The 21,569-nt window shown below is 37.3% G+C and overlaps 1 protein-coding gene across 2 annotated transcripts; it reads left to right on the top strand.

Annotated features, from left to right (window-relative positions):
- Positions 1–16,382: 16,382 nt before the first annotated feature.
- LOC111898713 (uncharacterized) lies at positions 16,383–19,684 on the top strand. Of its 2 annotated transcripts, none has more exons than XM_023894587.2 (5): positions 16,383–16,538; positions 17,289–17,587; positions 18,916–19,020; positions 19,133–19,180; positions 19,266–19,684. In XM_023894587.2, the coding sequence occupies exons 2-5, from the start codon at positions 17,324–17,326 to the stop codon at positions 19,503–19,505; spliced, it is 657 nt and encodes a 218-aa protein (XP_023750355.1). In that variant the 5' UTR covers positions 16,383–16,538; positions 17,289–17,323; the 3' UTR covers positions 19,506–19,684. The 2 variants fall into 2 exon arrangements, with proteins under 2 accessions (XP_023750355.1, XP_023750356.1); XM_023894588.3 differs by lacking the exon at positions 16,383–16,538 and adding an exon at positions 16,668–17,085.
- The last annotated feature ends 1,885 nt before the right edge of the window (positions 19,685–21,569 follow it).

The following is a 21,569-nucleotide window of genomic DNA, read 5'->3' as shown; positions in this document are numbered from 1 at the left end:
AGTTTCACTCTAAAACCCTAACTGGATAACTATTACTCAAAGCAATCCAAATCCCTTCCAAGATAAGCCATTGGACGAATTTATGGCTATCCTAAGCCTTAGAATTCGTCCACCCCTTAACTTTAAAGGATTTACAGCCCAAAGTGTAACTATTAAACAATTGACAGTTTATACCCCTTTGTTTAATTAATCACTTTAAGCCACCAAATTAATTCCCAATTAATCTATGACTTATATTAATCAAACAATAATATTATTATTCCTTATATTATACTTATAATATATTAATAATATTCCTTCTCTCATTATAAATCATCCTGTCAAGTTGCTATGATGAAGGCAACCCAAAAGGACCATGCACAAGCGGGTCAAATACTTGCCAAATATAGTTGTAGCCTTAGACATTATTCCAACAGTCTCCCACTTGGATAAGTCTAGTAACTATACGCACAAGTATAATTCGGTTTGCAATCGTAGCTCTCAAAGACGTTGTCAAACTCTGATCTAATCAATCTTGTCCTTTAGATAAGGGATCGTACAGTCCTCTGTTAGATATCATGCCGACAATTTTATGGAATCAACTTTGTCTAGCATTTGGTTTCTCGATCTCCGATTCATTTGACATAGAACTTAATCGAACACATCAATTCAGTTCTGACCGGGCCCGGCACATAAGTCAAATCAAATCATCGAGCGGCCGAGATATCGCTTTTAACCTCTTAGGATAAAAGTAACAAATAAACTTTGACTTATATGCATTTACTTATTCATTAATCAACTATACACAACAATGTGTTTTATAACACTGAGTTACTGATGCATTTTCGCATTATCAATGTACAACCAATTAACAAATAACAAACCATATATCTAGGTTTTAAGACTATATGATATTATCATCTTGCGATCACCCTTTTATGTCATATCCATAAGGTGATTCCAACAAGCGCGGGTTTGTGCCAATGCTCAAAACCAGTTCATAAGCACTCATGAACGTTGCAGCAACCCTTTGCTATGTCTAATACCATTTAGACAATCTACACACCAATTCATGACAATCTTCATTCATATCTACTTCCAACATATCAACGATTGTGGACAATTTGAATAATTCGATTATTCTTAATAAACTCAATTATTCTGGAAGTCAAAACATTGAAAATGAAACAATAGTTAAACAATTAACATAAGATAGTAACATTACTCATAAATAATACTCTTTTATTTAATCGTCAAATGTTAATTACATTTATCTATTACATGTTTCTACTACTATCTATTCTATACTAATATCATCCTTCAGCCCAATACTCTTAGCATGCTGCAAGTGCCTAACCCTACTCAGTCCCTTCGTAAGCGGATCTGCTGGGTTATCTTCTGATGATAACCTCTTCACTACGAGTTGTCCTTCTTCTACACGATGTCTAATAAAGTGATATTTTCTGTCGATATGTCGTGATCTACCATGATCTCTCGGTTCCGTGGTCAAGGCAACCGTTCCTTCATTATCACAGAAAATCTCCATGGGCTCCTTTATGGTAGGCACAACTCCAAGATCATTAATGAAGTTCTTCAACCATATTGCCTCCTTTGACGCTTTGCTCGCTGCAATGTACTCTGATTCGCATGTTGAATCAGCTACGGTTTCCTGCTTGGAACTCTTCCAAGTTATTGCTCCTCCATTCAGGGTAAAGACCTAGCCCGACTGCGAATGGTAGTTGTCCCTGTCGGTTTGAAAGCTGGCGTCACTATACCCTCGCACCTTCAAGTCATCACTTCCTCCGAGAACTAAGAACCATTCCTTCATTCTCCGAAGGTACTTAAGGATATTCTTCACCGCAATCCAATGAGCTCTGCCAGGATTCCCTTGATATCTGCTAACCATGCTCAAAGCAAAGGCTACATCAGGGAGAGTACAAGTCATAACATACATGATTGAGCCAACTACGGAAGCGTATGGTACTCGGCTCATTTATGCTATTTCAGCTTCGGTACTCGGACTTTGAGTCTTACTCAACTTGGCATTACTTTGTATCGGTAATTCTCCCTTCTTCGAGTTTTCCATACTAAAACGTTTTAGTACCTTATCTAAGTAAGTGTTATGACTAACTCCTATTAGTCTCTTACTTCTCTCTCTTACTATCCTTATTCCCAAAATATAGGAAGCCTCTCCGAGGTCCTTCATAGCGAAGCACTTCCCGAGTCAGGACTTAACCTCCTGTAGAGTCGGGATGTCGTTTCCTATGAGCAATATGTTATCAACATACAAAACGAGAAAGCTAACTATGCTCCCACTGGCTTTGATATATACACACGATTCATCTTCGCTTCGTACAAATCCAAACTCTTTGACTTTCTCATCGAAGCAAAGATTCCATCTGCGAGATGCTTGCTTAAGTCCATAAATGGACTTCTCAAGCTTACACACTCTATTCGGATGCTTCGGATCAACAAAACCTTCTGGCTGAGCCATGTAAACATCCTCAGCCAACTTCCCGTTAAGGAAAGCGGTTTTGACATCCATTTTCCAAATCTCATAATCATAAAATGTGGCAATAGCTAGCATCACTCTAATAGATTTTATCTTCGCAACTGGTGAGAAGGTCTCATCATAGTCAACTCCGGGAGTTTGAGTAAAGCCCTTTGCAACCAATCATGCCTTATATGTGTGTACGTTTCCATCCACATCGGTCTTCTTCTTGAAGATCCATTTGCATCCAACGGTCTTACGTCCGGGTACATTATCAACAAAATTCCAAACTTGGTTGTCATACATGGACTGGATCTCGCTGTCCATTGCCTCTTTCCATTTCGCAGACTCCAGGCCTGCCATGGCTTCCTTAAAGCTATTAGGTTCATCTAGATTTATTAGTGTACCATCACTAATATACGTGTCCCCTTCGGTAGTAATATGAAATCCATAAAACTGGGGTTGAACTCTAACTCTTTCGGAACGTCTAAGACGTAAGGACTGGTCAATAGGCTCAACTGGAGTTTCCTCCTCGGGTTGAGTGCCATTGGTAGAGGTTCCTTCATCTATCGACTCTTGAATCTCTTCAAGTTCGATTTGCATCCCACTGTCCTCTTGGCTTATGAGTTCTCGTTCTCGGAAAACTCCTCTTCTCGCAACGAAGACTACATTGTCCTTTGGTCTATAGAAGAGATATCCAAAAGATTTCTGCGGGTAGCCGATGAAAATACATCGCTCACTACGAGGTTCGAGCTTGTCGTGAGTATCTCGTCTTAAGAAAGCCTCACAACCCCAAACCTTGATATGTGCCAACGAGGGAGCTTTCCCTGTCCACATCTCGTGAGGTGTTTTGGCAACCTTCTTAGTAGGGACTCGGTTAAGGATATGGGCGGCAGTCTCTAAGGAATACCCCCAAAAAGAGATAGGTAGTGAAGCACGACTCATCATAGAGCGAACCATGTCCAACAAGGTTTGATTACGCCTTTCTGCTACACCATTCAATTGTGGTGTCCTAGGTGGCGTCAATTGTGAAACTATTCCACACTCCTTGAGATAGTCGTGGAATTCAAGACTTAGGTACTCTCCTCCTCGATCGGATCGAAGCATCTTGATTTTCCTGCCCAATTGATTCTCCACTTCATTCTTGAACTCTTTGAACTTTTCAAAAGTTTCTGACTTTTGCTTGATTAAGTAGATATACCCATATCTACTATAGTCACGGTAAAAGTCACATACAAACGGTTCCCATCCTTCGTGGTTGATCTAAACGGCCCACATACATCGGTATGTATTAGGTCCAATAGACCCTCACCCCTTTCACAAGTACTTGTGAAAGGTGACTTAGTCATCTTTCCAAGCAAACAAGACTCGCATGTGTCATCTTCCCTAAGGTCGAATGACTGCAACACTCCAACCTTTTGGAGTTGGGCTATGCGCTTCTTGTTGACATGTCCAAGATGACAATGCCACAAGGATGCTCTATCCATACTATTGGAAGAATCCATGCATAAAACATCATTTCCTAAGTTATCTACAATCATAACGGTTTCATAAATTCCATTACATGGTATAGCTTCAAAATAAAAGACACCATTTAGATAAGCCAATATAGAACCATTCTCATTATTAAAAGAAAATCTAAAACCTTGTCTAAACAAACCATGAAATGAAATGATGTTTCTAGCCATTTCTGGCGAATAGAAACAATTTTTCAAATCTAAAGATAAATCATTCCTAAGCACTAAAGAATACACTCCAATCTTGGTCACAGGCGACGATCTTCTGTTCTCCATGATTAGATTTATTCTTCCATGCTCCACGTCTCTATTTCTTCTTAGTCCCTGCACATTAGAACAAATGTGGTAACCACAACCGGTATCAAGAACCCAAGAAGTATTGTGAGATGAATCGTTAGATTTGATTGTGTATATACCTGCGAAAGACGGCTTGATCTTTCCTTCCTTGATGGCTTGCAGGTACTCTGGGCAGCTTCTCTTCCAATGCCCTATTTTATGGCAATGATGGCACTCTGCCTCCTTAGGGTTTGGATAGGGTTTGGCAGGATCAACTTTTGTCCCACTAGAAGAGGCACCATCTCGAGGCTTAACCTTGCGATGGTTCTTTAATGAAACCTTCCTCTTCTTTCCCCTTCCTTGCCCAATGGCCAAAATAGGAGCATGCGGTGGATTGGGAGTTGGTGCAATAGACTTGTCCTTGAAGTTGCTCTCAGCGACCCTTAAGAGACCTTGGAGCTTGCTTAGGGTGACCTCTTCTTTGTTCATGTGGTAGGTCATCCTAAATTTATTGTAACTTGGAGGCAAAGAGTGAAGCACCATGTCGATCGCCAAGTCTTCCCCAAAGTCAACATTCAACTTGCGAAGACGGTCGACATACCTTTGCATCTTTTGCAGGTGCACGGTAAGAGACTCTCCATGACCCATCTTAGCGGAAATCATGTTAGTGAAAATCTCATAATGCTCTTGTCTCGCGTTTTGGTGGTATCGCTCCAACAAGTCTTGGTGCATCTCATACAGGTACATGTCCTCATAGGACTTTTGGAATTCGGAGTTCATTGTGGCTATCATGATGCAATGTACCTTCGTTGCATCACGCTCATGAGTTTCAAAGGCGGTGATTTCAGCCGGAGTAGCGATTTCTGGGTTGATCTGCTTCTCATCGAGGACATACTCCTTGTCCTCATAGCGAGCAATCGTGCGAATGTATCTTATCCATTCGCTAAAGTTCGTTCCATAAAAAGTGACCTTTTGACAAAGGCTCATCAATGTGAATGAACTAGCAGCAGCGTTGTTTGCGTTCGACATCTACAAATAGAAAGGACAAAGATAGATTAGAATTTGAATCCCTAATAATAACCCAATAAGAAAATTAGGGCTAGGATCCAACAACAATATTTACACATTAGAAAAGGGATACCGTAATCTAACATGCAAACATTATGAAGGTAAGTGAATGACGATTCACTAATTCTCCACCATAAAACATAACTTTAAGTCTAAAAGTATTGAGAATTCCTAGGTTTGGATGATATTCATTGAAACTTTTCAATGGCATGTTTAAATCTCTATATGCTCCTCTCGTTTGTGACTAAGATACCGAGGATCACAAAGTGGGTGTGAATTACCATGCAAATTCACATGGTGCCTTCATTGTAACAATCACCTATTCGACGTGCCGGTAAACCACACACGCTCCATCGAACTATGATAAACAATGAATCACCCTTTGCCACCTTTGCTTAGAATCAATTAGTGTGCCGGTAAACCACACACGCTCCACTAACTTCTTAGCAAGGGTGCAAAGTGTAATTTCATGGGATTGCATCAATTCACTTTTCCTAAAGTAACTAAGATTGGGAAATTTTTGAAAAAAAATGTAGTTACTTTATAGATTCATTATACTTATTAATAAGGAGAGAGAGTTGTCCTATCCTACCCGTTCGGCTAACGACCCTCCACCGATCAAGCAAGCGGTGGGTGAGAGTGTTCACCCATTAAGCGTCATTTTATAGGCAGCAACCTTATACCCACCTTATAGACCGGCTTCGTGAATGAGGCCTACTAACGGTAAGACTAGCATTTTTAATTTTACACACACACACACACACACACACACACACACATATATATATATATATATATATATATATATATATATATATATATATATTAATCTTGTAATATTATATTAGTATAGGGTTGAATTTTAAACTTGTAAAATTCTAGGGTTTGAAATTTAAATTTTCCTAAATTAAACTTTTAATCACAAAATACAAATTTCAAAACTTGAGGACAAGTTTTAAACTTTTAAAACATAGAGGATCAAATAACAAATAATCTAAAATCACATAATTATCCATATTTGATTTATTTAATGATTTCTTGCAAAACAATTTACCAATTAAAATAAAATAATTAATCAATTATCATATAAGGAAATTAAATCTTTTATTAATTGATAAATATCTTTAATTAGATCAAGATTATAGTCATATATATTAAAAAAACGGATTAGGGTTGATCTAATATGATAAAGGAAAGTTTCCATAAGATAAATAGCAAAAAATCCCGAAGTTATCACATTCTGACGCTCAAACTCGCCGAGTACCCAGATGGACTCGCCGAGTTGAGCCTACTCGCCGAGTACCACCATGGGACTCACCGAGTAGAGCAGGCAGAGAACAGAAAAACGAATTTTTCAGCAACAAACAAGCAGTCAAAGTATCAATTCAAGTTGCTATGGTGAAGGCAACCCAAAAGGACCATGCACAACCAGGTCAAATACTTGCCAAATATAGTTGTAGCCTTATACATTATTCTAACATGAAGTAACCATGCAAATTACTTGGTACCCTTATGTGTTTACCCCTCAATCGATGTGTCGATTAACCACACACGCTCCATCGATACTATGATAAACATTAAGTTACCCTTTGCCTACCTTGTTAAATACGAGTTAGTGTGCGAGTTAACCACACACGCTCCACTAACCGACTTAAACAAAGTGCAAAGTGTAATTTCATGGATTAGCACCTTATTCACATTTTTCCTAAGTAACTAAGATTGGGTATTTATAAAATGTTTAGTTACTTAGTATTTATCATTGATACTTTTAATGAAGGGAGAATTTATAGTCTTTGTCTTACCCGTTCGGCTAACGACCCTCTACCGGTCAAGGAAGCGGTGGGTGAGAGTGGACACCCATTAAATTGCCATTTTATAGGCAGTAACCTTATACCCCCCCCCCCCCCCCCCCCTTATAGACCGGCTTCGTGAATGAGGCCTACTAACGGTAAGACTGACTTGCTCTTATACATATATATATATATATATATATATATATATATATATATATATATTATTAACTTATAATATTATAAAGTATAAGGGTTGAATTTTAACTTTTAAAATTCTAAGGGCTAAACTTGGAATTAAAGTATTCATAGAGAAAACTTTTCAAATTCCAAAACTTGAGGGTAAGTTTTGTAACTTTCAAAACTTTTCTATTCCATAACTTATGTGTTTAAAGTAGTTTTAATTAAAAACTCTTCAAGTTCCATAACTTGAGGACAAGTTATGGAAGACTTTAAACTAGTTAAGAAAACGACTATTCATAATTCATAACTTATGGAAGCTTTATGAGTTTAACTAAGGTTACACATATTTTATTTAATGAAGAGACTCTTGAACCTCCACAACTTGAGGACAAGTTATGGAGTCAAAAAACCATTTAATAAGAACAAGACTCTTCATTTTGTAACCTATGACAATTTTTATGAGTTTTAAGAAACTTAAATGTGACTTTTCATGTACCTTGATGACAAGTTACACAAACACATTTTAGAATCAACTTTTAGATTAAAAATGGATTGAAAACAACTATTCAATTAACTTTTCTATTAATCTAAGCAACTCATATGAACAAAGATAATACATATCAAACTTTTCCATGTAATTAGCATAACTTTTAAACTAATATAAAACATGATTCTATTGACAATTATCTTTGAAATTGGATTAGCATGAACATCACCACATCAAAAACAAGTTTATAATTTCAAAAACAACTTAGGGTAATGTTCCTAGTCCAATTCCAGCCAAAACAATCGAATATATGCTGTCTGGGGTTCCAACTCGTCGAGTGCACGAACCAACTCGGCGAGTTGGATGCATTTTGTCTTGGACTCGGCGAGTCCACCAGTGGAATTGTGACAACCCGATATTTCAACTCTTTGTAACGACCAAAATGGGTCAAGTATTGTAACCACTTCTGAGTAATAAAATTTACTTTCATAATAAAATGTACAAATAAGTTCTATTTAATTTCCTTCTATGATTAAATGTCTTTGAACCATGATCGTACGTAAAAAGAACGCCCAAATCCGACTTCATATAGCGAAGTTATGATTTTTCCAAGTTCGGCTTAGAAACAGACAGCTAAAAACTCGAATCGGAAATCGAGCGACTTTTGGCCGGAATGACCTAAACGAGAATCGAAGGTCTCCACATTAGTATTCCAGCGGTAAAAAGTCTGGCAAAAACCGACATCAGATAAAGAAGTTATGAATTTTCAAAGAAATTCCTTAAACACGATGGATTTTTTTTATAAATAATAAAAAAAAATAATTTCGGAATTTGCCGACGGAGTCTAAACGAAATTTGTAGAGCGTAGTCTCACCTACGCGAGGATATAAAGACCATCGAAAATGGAGTTCGTATGAAGAAGATATGAATTTTTGAAGTTTATTAAATAAATTAATTATTTATTTTAATCAAAATTCGGATATTATCCGAAGGGGAGTTAGCGTCCTCATCCGAGGTACGCGCTGCGTACCCCTGTACGCCCTGCGTAACCGAGAGGATTGGCCTCTAATCGTCCACGTCGCACTATCCGAGGAATCCGACCCGTCCGAAGCTCCGACCCGTCCGACCCGCCGTCCCATCCGACCCGCGTACCCAGCAACCCGTTCCATCCGAAGCCGAGGCAGTCGAGGCTTCGGTCATGCATGACGTACGCGTACGTGCTGCGTACGAGCATACGCCCCGCGTACCGAGGCAGACCAGCCATACTATAAATAGGATGCGAGGGCTTCCAAGAAAAGGGCTCATTTCTCTCCTCTCTCTCACAACCTTGCCTCGTTTTCCATGTCTGTTCAAACCCGAAGCTCTGGTCTTTTTGGCTCAAGTCCCGAAGGTCGATTTTACTCCCGAGATTCCCGAGAATCCCGAGGAAAATCCGTTTCCCGAGACGAAACTCTGCCCGGTTTTCCATCTCGCTATCTTCAAACTTTCAAGTGAGTTTCATACCCCTCAATCAACCTTTTTAAATATTCTAAATGCTTTTATATGCTTTCAAGGGGGGGATTACAAGTAAAACACACGAGTATTATCGTGTGTTACATAAAGAAACTCTTTTATATACTGTTATATATTCAAATCACATGCGATTTATAAACCTTTAAAGGAACTTATATATATATATATATATATATAACATATGTTACAATAGCATATATCTTTTGAAATATAAATTTGTTGTAATGCACGTATAAACTAATCTTTTCTTAGATTATTCTTGTCTATCTTAGACTCTACACCAAAAATCTTTCATAAACAAGTGATTCTTTTTTTTTTGTATTTCTAAACAAAACAAGACACACTTTTTGGAAAACTATAATAGGTATAGTTTTACGAATAGATTTCTAACTCTTATGTACTAGAAACATAAATTTCAAGAAGTTTACTTTCGTATACAAGAGCAAACGTAACATTTTAACAAGTAGATCTGTTTTTATACCACGGTTTTGTGAGACACTAACTTCATGTACGTTCGAGTACACATTTCAAGTTCTGTATTATATACCAGAATCCCTTGGAGGGGGAGCATGGTGTTTGTGTATAGATCTATACGGGCTTGACAACCCGCGCCCTGACTGTTAGCTGCAGTCCACCGTTTGGGGTGACAAACGTCATAACATTCCAACGCCTGAAGAACGTTGTGTATAGGCATTCCGAGTCAATAGTATGGTTATAAAACTCACAAGGGGTATTAAAAATGCATTGATTTACAAGGTTTTCAAACTCATTGGTTATTTTACATTTACATACATTTTGGAAACAAACATTGGTCTTGAGTGAAGGCTACTTTTATACTAGTAGAAAATATAGGATTTTCTAAACACAAACAAATCAAGATAAAACATTTTATTTCATTCAAACATTGTCACTTAAATACTTATGAAATTCACCAGCTTAAATGCTGATCTACTCTTTCAAAATTACTTGTATGTCCCAGGAAATCAGTAATTTCAGGTATTCATTTCGCTTTTGATGAAGGGATGCTGCGGCGCCAGTTTAATCTCATATTTTGACATCATATTGTAATTGAGTTTTGAACATGTAACTTTTGACAAATGTAAACTTTCAATTATATATATGATGGTTGTATTGCTTTCTTTACTATGTATTCATTTGTTACGTTACCACATGAAGTCATCCGCCCCCGAACGTTTCCGCCGTTCAGGTTTGGGGGTGTGACAGATTGGTATCAGAGCAAAGTTTATAGTGAACTAAGTATATCGAACCACATAAGATATACAAACTATAAATGCTTAAGGGACTAATACTCTCTGACAAAACAAATTTTCTTTTTACACTTAAGCAGCATTTCGTTCAACTTAAATTGATAGTTCATTTAAGTAGAATTACATGCATACCACAAACTATTTTCATGTTATACAACTATACAAGTATTTAGACAAGTTGACACTACAATTGAGACTCGATACATGCAATCAGATTTTGGACAAATATAGCGTGATCAACTATATTTGCCCAAGATTGGACCAACGTATATCGAGGAATGATCGTAGTAAGCAATAAGTCAAACCTTACCGAACCATTACAAGAATCAAACACAAGAATTTAAATACTATAGGAGTATTTGCTATCTAAACTAGTTTAACTTACATGTTTTACATGTTCCGACTTTATTCAATTCTTATAACCCTATTTCTCGTACAGTCAAATGGCTGGATTTCACCACCCTGGCGACCCCTACTTTCCCAACCAAGGCAACGGAGGATGGATCGAAGATGATCCCGAAGAGGACGAGGAACCCATAGAAGTGGGTGATGACTCCGGTACCAACTCAGAGCTGGAAGTTATCGATCCACCACCCATTCAACCTCCCGTCTTCGTAAGGAACTTTCAAGGACCGACTCCCGTCTGGGGAAGTCACCTCCACCATTGGAGCCAACAGCAGAACCTACGCCCTCCCTACGGCATGTGCCGGGACTTCTATGATGTCCGCGGCGGAGGTTCGGCTGATCGAGCACTCCCGGTAATGGTGGGTAAGTTAGCCAATCAGTCCTATCAGTCTGGAGTACAAGCTAGTCGACTCCGGGATATCAACGTAGAAGTGCAGGTTCACACTTCTGACATCCGTAGGCTGGACAAGATGCAAGACAACGCTCAATTCCAAACCGAAGCATTTCAAGCACAAATGATTGCAGCCCTCACTGAACTCAGGGAACAACAAGCCGCTTTCGATAGGCGTCTAATGGAGTCAAAGCAATCAGATGCGGAGTCAAGCTCCAAGCGCAACCTTCGACGCAAGTAGTGCTTGTCAAGGACTCAAATTTTGTTATAGCTTAGGACCTCGGCTAAAAGTCTTTAAATTTCTCGAACTTTGTAATCGGAGACCCTTATAGGGGTCAAATTTTCATGATCATTGTAACAACTTTTATATTAATATAAGTGGCACTATTACTACTATGTTAAGTATTTCGTTCGAACCTTGAATGGTCTTTGAGAAACCAAATACTTGTTTCATACCTTCAGTCTTACAAATAAACTTTCATTCTTCTATTTTAAGACTCATACTATCATCTGTTGTTGAACTATGGTGATTTAGTTCATGAGACACACACATTATCCATTCTATGAAATTCTTATCCTTGTCTTTTCAAACTATAGTTGAAGGATGCCTCCGCGTAGGAATCCAAGGCGAAACAACGGTGAGGAAGCACCTATACCACCACCACCTCCACCACCCCAATTTGATGCTGTTATGTTTCAAGCAGCAGTCACCGCAGCGGTAGCAGCTGCCATGTCACAGATCAATAACTCGAGTACTAATGGCTCGGGATCTGGCACACACCCATACAACCATGGCGAGAGTCATGGACCACCTCGAGAATGCACCTATAAGGACTTCACTAATGCCAAGCCCCGAATGTTTTATGGTACTGGTGGTGTGATGGCCCTGAGGCAGTGGATTGAAAGGACAGAGGCAGTCTTTGAAATCTGCTCCTGTCCCGAGCACAACAAGGTCAAATTTGCAACTTTCACCCTTCTCGATAAAGCTTTAACTTGGTGGAATGGCCACGTTAAAGTACTTACCCTAATCGTGGCAAACTCCATAAGCTGGGAGAGCTTGAAGGCCATGATGATGAGAGAATACTGCCCACGGGGAGAAATTCAAAAGCTTGAACACGAGCTATGGACTCTCGGAATGGTGGGTACCGACATCGCTACTTATACAAACAGATTCTGCGAGCTGGCAATCCTTTGTCCAGATATGATTGCTCCCGAGAGCAAGAAAATAGAAAGGTACATCTGGGGACTGACGCCCTAAATGCGGTCAAGCGTGTTAGCTTCTAAACCTGACATCTTTGAAAGTGCTAAGGAACTGGCACAATCTCTGATCGACTACGGAGGTCATCAGAACTCAACCACTTCTGCACCAACACCACAGAAAGGAAACAACAACAACAACAACTACAACAATAACAACAACAACAATAATGGCAGGAAGAGAGCGTGGATTAAAGGGAAGGGTGGGTCTTCCCAAGAATCCGCAAAGAAACAACTGGTTTCAGTGAATGCTGCCACTGTACCTGCTGCAGCCCCTACAAATACCTACCCAACAAAGCCTTATATAGGTAACCTCCCAAAGTGCACCAAATGCAATTACCACCACCATGGACCTTGCCCAGAAATGCAGTGCGCCAACTGCAACAGGAAAGGTCACACAGCCCGTTTCTGCAAGGAACCCGCAAAGCCGATCACTCAAGTTCCCGGTGCGGGTGTATGGCAGACTTGCTACGGTTGTGGCGAGGTGGGCCACTACAAGAGGAACTGTCCTAAGGCAGCAGGCACCGGAGGTGTGGGACGAGTGTTGGCAATAGGCCACGACGAAGCTGTAGCTGACCCAACTATAGTTGCTGGTACGTTCCTTCTCGATAATTCATATGCATGCATATTATTCGATAGTGGAGCGGAGAAAAGCTTCGTGAGTCAAAACTTTATTCATTTACTTAAACCTAAACCTAAACCTAGCAAGTTAGAAAAATCATTCACTGTAGAAATGGCCAATGGAAAAACCGAAAACACAAATTGCATATACATGGGCTGTACGTTAACATTAGACGGCCATTCTTTCCCAATCAATCTCATGCCGGTTCAAATTAAAAGTTTCGACGTCATAGTCGGCATGGATTGGTTGAGTCTTCTTCGCGCCAACATCATGTGCTTTGAGAAACCAGTCCGTCTTAATCTTCCTAACAACGAAACATTAGTTATCTATGGCGACAAATCTAGTACAAACCTTCGCATCATTTCGTGCATCCAAGCTCGAAAGTGCTTGCGGAAGGATTGTCGAGCATTCCTAACGCACATCGTTGATACAATTCAAGAACTGAAGGACATCAAGAGCATCTCGGTAGTACGCGACTTTCCTGATATTTTTCCAGAAGAACTACCAGGATTACCACCGCAACGCCAAGTCGAGTTCAGAATCGACTTAGTTCCAGGAGCTACCCCAGTAGCGAAGTCGCCTTACCGTCTCGCACCAGCAGAGATGCAGGAACTTTCCAGTCAACTTAATGAACTCCTTCACAAAGGATTCATAAGACCAAGTTTCTCACCTTGGGGAGCACCGGTCTTGTTTGTAAAGAAGAAAGACGGATCGTTCCGTATGTGCATCGACTACAGAGAACTGAACAAACTTACTGTCAAGAACCGCTATCCTCTACCCCGTATCGACGACCTATTCGATCAACTTCAAGGGGCGAACTACTTCTCCAAAATAGATCTACGATCCGGATATCACCAATTACGAGTTCTAGAGGGGGACATTCCAAAGACAGCTTTCCGAACTCATTATGGACACTACGAATTCGTGGTGATGCCGTTCGGATTAACCAATGCACCAGCAGTATTTATGGACCTAATGAATAAGGTATGCCGCCCTTACTTGGATCAGTTCGTCATCGTCTTTATCGATGATATACTTATCTACTCTCGAAGTGAGGAAGAGCATAGTCAGCACCTACGAAAAGTCCTAGAAACACTGCGAACGGAGAAACTCTATGCGAAGTTCTCTAAATGCGAATTTTGGATTCGAAGAGTCGAATTTTTAGGTCACGTTGTTAGCGAGAAAGGTATACACGTGGACCCCTCCAAAATTAAGGCCATCGAGAACTGGTCGGCACCAAAGACACCTACAGAAATTCATCAATTTCTAGGTCTAGCTGGCTACTATCGCAGATTCATAAAGAACTTTTCGAGCATTGCGAAACCTCTTACTACATTAACCCAGAAAGGTGTGGCCTTTGACTGGGAAGCGAAACAAGAGAAGGCATTCCAGACACGAAAGCAGGCCTTGTGCACTGCACCGATACTATCCCTCCCCGAAGGGATAGAAGACTTCGTAGTGTATTGCGATGCTTCAAATCAAGGACTTGGTTGTGTTCTTATGCAGAGAGGGAAGGTTATAGCTTATGCCTCCCGACAGCTTAAGACACACGAAGTGAACTATACGATACACGATCTTGAGTTAGGAGCAGTGGTATTTGCTCTGAAGATCTGGAGGCACTACTTATACGGAACAAAGAGTACTATTTTCACCGATCACAAGAGCCTTCAACACATTTTTGATCAAAAGGAACTCAACATGCGACAACGACGATGGGTCGAGTTACTGAATGACTACGAATGCGAAATTCGTTATCATCCTGGCAAAGCCAACGTAGTAGCCGACGCCCTCAGTCGAAAGGAATACACTGGTCGGAGGGTCAAATCTCTGACCATGACTATCCATTCCCACTTATCCACACAAATTAAGGAAGCACAAATGGAAGCTTTGCAACCTGAAAATGTGGCAGGTGAATCCCTACGAGGAATGGAGAGTGCATCCCCCCCCCCCCCTTCTTATTACCCCCGTCCCCGTCCCGATTGATTTTGGGTTGCCTTTTTTTTAGCTAAAAAAAGTTGTTGTTTGGGATAAAAAAATTATTTTTTAGATAACAAATAATTATTTTTATAGCAAAATTTTACATGTTAAAAAGAATTATGACATCTTAAAAACATGTTTTTTGTTGAATTTTTTGGAAGCTTAGAATCATGGTATTTTTATTATATTTATATAATTAATATATGTAAATATATGTATAATTTATTAAAAGGGGGCCCCATGGGGTTTCGGGACGGGACTGCCCACCCCCGCCCCCAAAATTAAAACAATGGTTAATCTTGTCTTTGCCCTCAAGTTTTTTTTAATAAATATCCTCAAACGGGACGAGGCCCCCACGTGAACGATGTCTCACGAGACTTTTTGACATCCCTACTACAATGTAGTTCTTTAATTGGTTTTTGCACACCGAGTCAGTAGAACGGTGTTGAATCATCTTAGTCAATTTATTATGCATTTCAAAACATTTCCTTTGTATCAACTACAATGTAGTTCTTCATCATACCACTTAAAATCTCCATAATTTTGGTCTTTATCTAAAAAACATGGACAACCAAAGCAACGCCTACATGCGTTATTATCCCATCAAGAAGTCAAAAACTTAGGTTGGATATCACAATCACATCCGGGGTGAGTTCTTTGTCTACGTACGTAAGTTTGAGAACTTAAACCATTTGAATGAAAGTGTATCATAATTATATTCATGAACAAGTGTTTGAGATTAGTTGTCAAGGATGTTTTTTTTGTGGAAAAACCTTGTCCGAAATCCGAAATACGAAATCCGACTTAGAAATTCAAAAACCAATATTTTGAAATCCAAAACGTCCTTTCTTATGATGAAAATATATTTTGATGAGACGTAAAGTTAATCCAAAATTAATTAGGTCTACTACGAAATGCTCAACTTCGGATTAGTTGGTAATTTTTGCAAATGTCTACATAAAGTGGGATTAATTAATAAAAAAACATTGAATTTTTATGAATTTTACCTTTTATTTGCAAATATAGGTAAAACAATGATTAAATGAATTAGGCGTCATATTTTTTGTATTTGGCCAAAGTAAGGACAAAATACGATTGCATTCATCAAAAAAGAATGGTAAAGGGAACTAGGGAAGATGTTAAATGCCAAGTTTCATCAAAGTGTGACAACGACACACCATTTGACACGTCCTCTAATGTGTATTTTTCTTCGCTTTTGATTGCCAAAAGGAATCTCAATCAGCTTAAACTTTTTTGCTTAATCGCTTATACAGATAAGACTGGTGGTTGTACCCATTTCGCGCACAATTCTCAGGTAAACGCACAATTCCTTCTCCTTTTCCTCCCTTTTGATTTGTTTGATCCAATATGCCTTTTATCAGGTTTTGTTGTTTCAATTGCTTCTGAATTATAGTTCACAGTTTGATTTATTCGATTCTATTTATCGAAAAGTTATAGGGTTTTTTTTTTTTTATTATTATTTTCATGCTGGCCTTCAGTGATTTCGTCTGTGATATGCTCGATCACAATTCTCATGTACTGTTGCCGAAGAAATCACTGACCGGTTCGATTTTTTTGTATGTATTATTTGATTCCGGATATGTATTTGAAATCAGTTGTCAGGTGTTCGTTTGACTTTCAGCTCAAACACGATAATTATTCATCTGCAGAAATACAAGTTTCCGACTTAGGGATTGTTTCGATTATCGTTTTTGAAAGTGATTACTCTATTGAAAATTCAGAATCACATAATCAACCTTGATAAAACATGGTGTTGGAGACAGATAATCACTTTTGATAGTGCGATGTGTTTGGGAAATTGATATCGTTTAACGAATAGATAAAATTGGGTCAACTGACAGGTCTATATCTAACTAATTCTACTCTAATAGTGGATAATTATACTTTCGTTGCAACTATGAGCAAACTGATTATTTGACCTCTAAATAACTTTATATTCATAATTGAAACTAGATTTGCTGAAACATTATAAACTGATGGGAATAAGTATTCTGTGTAATTAGAGTTTGATCTCAACTGATAAGCAATCATTTTCTTCTTGTAGGTGCATCTTTAGTATTAGTGATCAAATTTAGGTAAATGGGATCAGAAGGGCCTCCAGCAGTAACGTTCCATGTGACAGGGTTTAAGAAATTTCATGGAGTTTCAGACAATCCAACTGAGAAAATTGTTAATAATTTGAACGAGTATATGAAGAAGAATGGATTGCCAAAGGGGGTGACACTTGGTAGTTGCACAATTCTGGAGACTGCAGGCCAAGGAGCTCTTGTTCCTTTGTATCAGACATTACAATCTGCTGTCAGCAAGGACACTGAACAATCCAATTTTTCCAAAGTCATTCTGGTCAGTTGTTATCTCTAATCTTTGATTCTCAATTTTCTATGTGAAATTGATGTTTACTAATTGTATACATACAAAGTTAATATTCATTACTACTTCATAGGTTTCTATCTCTAAATTTTGAGATCATCATTCATCGATTATGATTTTATTTTTTTATCCACAAAAGGTCACCTACTGCATATTCCATGTATCTAAATTCAACCTTAATACTAGATTGAGCAACCGTATGTTATTAGTTCATACCCCATACCACCATATCATAATACCCAGAGGCTGATCCTTGTGAATTGAGTAGTTGACAAATAAAGTATCACCATGCATATAGATCCTTTATGCCAGTCTTTATCATAGCTGTTATAAATGTTCCAAAAAAATGTCCTTGGTGATTGTATTGAATCATTACGTTATTTATAACAAAGCCCAAAATTCCCATCAAATCAAGGTGGGAGTTCCATAAAATTTCCTTTCTCTAAGGCCCTGTTCCTCTTTATTTTCCTATTAACCGCTGTCCAGATAAGATAAAGTACTGTTTGAATGATACTTCGAGAAAGAGGAAAAATAAAAAATAATCAAGGGAAATTTGTGAACACTTGGGATTTAATGGGGAAAACTTTGTTTCTGTAACTTTTTCTATTGAGTTGTTCTTAACTTCTTTTTGCATTAGTTAAAAAGAAACATCTATATAATATACAGCTTCTGAGGATTTTGTTTTGTTCCCACAAAGTCAATTAAGTAAAAGAGTGATACATGGGGAAATATGATTGGGAACATGGGAAGGGTAATTGTGATATTTTAAAAATGCTCACAAACTATGTAAACAAGAAAGATAGATGGAATCTAAAGGAAAATTCATGTTTTAGGCACTGGAAAGAGGCAAGTCAACGTGAGTTTTTCCATGATAGTTTAGATTATTATAGGTGCACTTAGTAGAAGTAAACACAAGAAGACGAGGCTTTAGCACAAATGTGTGCTTATGGGCTAAATGCAAGAAATAGCAATGTAGTTTCATATATTTGTGTATTATAACTTCCATTTCATTACAGCATTGTACTTTGCTATAACTGGATAGATTTGTGCAACAATGTTTAATATATTTACCAATTTGTGCAACCAGTATCAATGAGTTGTTTACAAGTAAAATGTTGTATATTCTGTCCTATAAATGCACATTTCGTGTAGAAAACAGCTTAATTGCAAAAACATCGTTGCATAAATGAGCATTTAAACCTTTATTTTTATTATTTTTAATGTGTGTATGAACTATAAGCCAATGAATTATATAATATAATATAATACATATATATTTTTGCAAATTCTTATTTTTTCAGTTACATTTTGGAGTTAATAGCGGGGCCACAAGGTTTGCTATTGAGCATCAAGCTGTAAATGAAGCTACTTTCCGCTGTCCTGATGAGATGGGATGGAAGCCTCAGGTAACTAACTATCTAAAATGTTCAAAAAACACCCTTGTACTTCAAAATTGTTATGAAAAAAAGGTAAGTAACCAATATAATTCCTGTAATGTCAAATCCTTTTTATTTGCAGAAAGTTCCTATTATTCCTGCAGATGGTGGAATTTCAAAAACACGAAAGGTATAATCATTTCCAATGATGAGGGAGGGCATTTACGTCTTTTCATAAGATTTGAAACTAAATTTTTACTTGTTGTTTATTGCAGACATGTGTTCCTGTGGATGAGATAACAAGATCGTTGGCAAAGATGGGTTATGATGTGGTGACATCAGATGATGCGGGCAGATTTGTGTGCAACTATGTGTACTATCATTCCCTTCGGTTTGCAGAGCAAAATGGGGTTAAATCCGTCTTTGTACACGTCCCTCTCTTCCAAACAATCGAACAAGACATCCAAATGCAATTTGTTGCTTCCTTGTTGGAGCTGCTTGCTTCTTTATGCTAGAAATCTACCTTCTGTTTATTGTCTGCTCAAATCCAAATCCTTCAAAGGTTTCTTGTTTTATTTTAATAATCAGTAACGTTTCCTTTTCTTGTGTTGAATTTGCATCTACTGCATTTGCTCCTACTTTTCTTATGTTTCACAACTTGTGAATATTATTAATCAAGCCAAGCCATTGTCTCCTTGTGTTGTTGCGAATCTGTATATGTATCTATATCTGCATCTATGTAACTTTTGTTTGAGTTTTTGGCTTTTGATCACTTTACAGTTCCCAGGGTTTTTTTTGGATGTTGTTGCGATCAAGTGTTGAAGTAGACTAACATAAAGCCAGAAATACATTACTTGATGAATGATACTTTTTTTTTGGGTTTGTTATGTTAAATTTAGTCATCTGCCCTTTTGCAGTAAAAAGTAAAAAGTAAAAAGTAAAACGACTATCGAACTTGAAGGAGGCGGATTATGTTGACGGATAATTGAGGCATAGTTGGTTGGGTATATTAGTTTTAAGTTCATGTAATTATTTTCATGCTAATAATTGCTATTCGAAATTATTGTGATTTATTTTAGAATAGAAATTCAACAATATTTATGAGGGTGTGCTACATTTTGAGGCAAGCCGTCATCAAAGAAATTATTAGCATGAAAATAATTACATGAGAATTAAAACCAATATACCCAACCAGCTACGATTCCACTAAAATCAATTGCCGCAATTATACCAATTTAATTATGTTGTAATTAATTAATATCAACACCACTGCACACCAAGATCGAACTTATGTTTATAAAAATATCTATCTTTAATATTATTAAAAAAGAACCCTTAATTCATCAATGAAGCAATCAGGGCCTTTGATTGTATTTCAATGATTTGTTTTTTACCCTTAGATCAAATTGCTGACATCATCTTTCCCAAATAGAATTCAAAAAAAATTTCAATTAATTATAGAATATTTAAATTCATCAATTATATTATCAATTAAAGCATATCATTTAATTTATATACTAGATATCAGTTTCTCTAATCCACATTATTCCTAATTTAACTTCTTTATTTATAGCTCTTGGCTTCAAATTCAAATTCGTTTAACTTTTTTTTTTTTTTGAAAAAACTCATTAAATAAACATATCAATAATTCGGTTATTAACATATAAAATCTAATCAAATCCCAGTAAATCAGCAAACTATTTGGGAGTTAAAATTAAATCAATATTATTTATAATTTATCTCACAGTATATTCCACATAAAATGAACCAGTTTGAGATATTGGTTTGAATTTTAAAACTCATCAAATAAGCAAGTCAATTAATTTGAAATTTTGAATCAATATAACTGATATCTTAATTCTTTTTCCAAATGAATAGCCGAAAATCTCCAAGATAATATCTTAGGATCCCACTTTTTTGGAAGATGATATTTTTTTACTTTTCAAAATTTTGTGTCAAATTTTACTTTATAATGTCATTTTATATTGTATATTTATTTATTATTTGGTTTTTATAGAAGCAAACAAATAAATATAACATTCTGGGATAAGTATGCACAACAATTTGCATACTATTTAAAAAATAACAAACAAACTCCTATGGTAGTTGTTATTCAATACGAAAAAATATTTTATTATAGAGGTTTGTTCATTACTCTGATTCACAACTTACACCTTAAAAAAATTTCAAAATATTATTCTTCCTTTTACTATAAATGAATATACATTTATACTAACTTCATTATGCATCGTTTCAGAATGGTTCTCCGTCACAATTGTTTCACTATGGTTAGGATCTTTATCAATGATCCTATTTTAAAGCAACAAAAATAACATCTTCTTTATTGTTAAGATTTCTTGCTAAAGCCAGTCCAGAAAGCATATATGCTAATTGTAGCAACGCTTTGTCCTTCATCCTTTACTCTGCAAATGATGATTTCCTTTATAAGTTTAATTTTCATGTTATTACTGATCTCCAACAAGTAGATGAGGCTTATATACTTAACTTCCATTTATGAAATATACATTACGTTAAATAGTTTTTGGATTATTTTTACCCTTATATTTCGTTTTACTTTT

This window comes from Lactuca sativa, chromosome 7 (genome assembly GCF_002870075.4).
Source record: "Lactuca sativa cultivar Salinas chromosome 7, Lsat_Salinas_v11, whole genome shotgun sequence".
In the NCBI taxonomy this organism is placed as follows: Eukaryota; Viridiplantae; Streptophyta; class Magnoliopsida; order Asterales; family Asteraceae; genus Lactuca; species Lactuca sativa.
The sequence above is the reverse complement of the archived record's forward strand: the minus strand, read 5'-3'. Positions and strand labels throughout refer to the sequence as shown.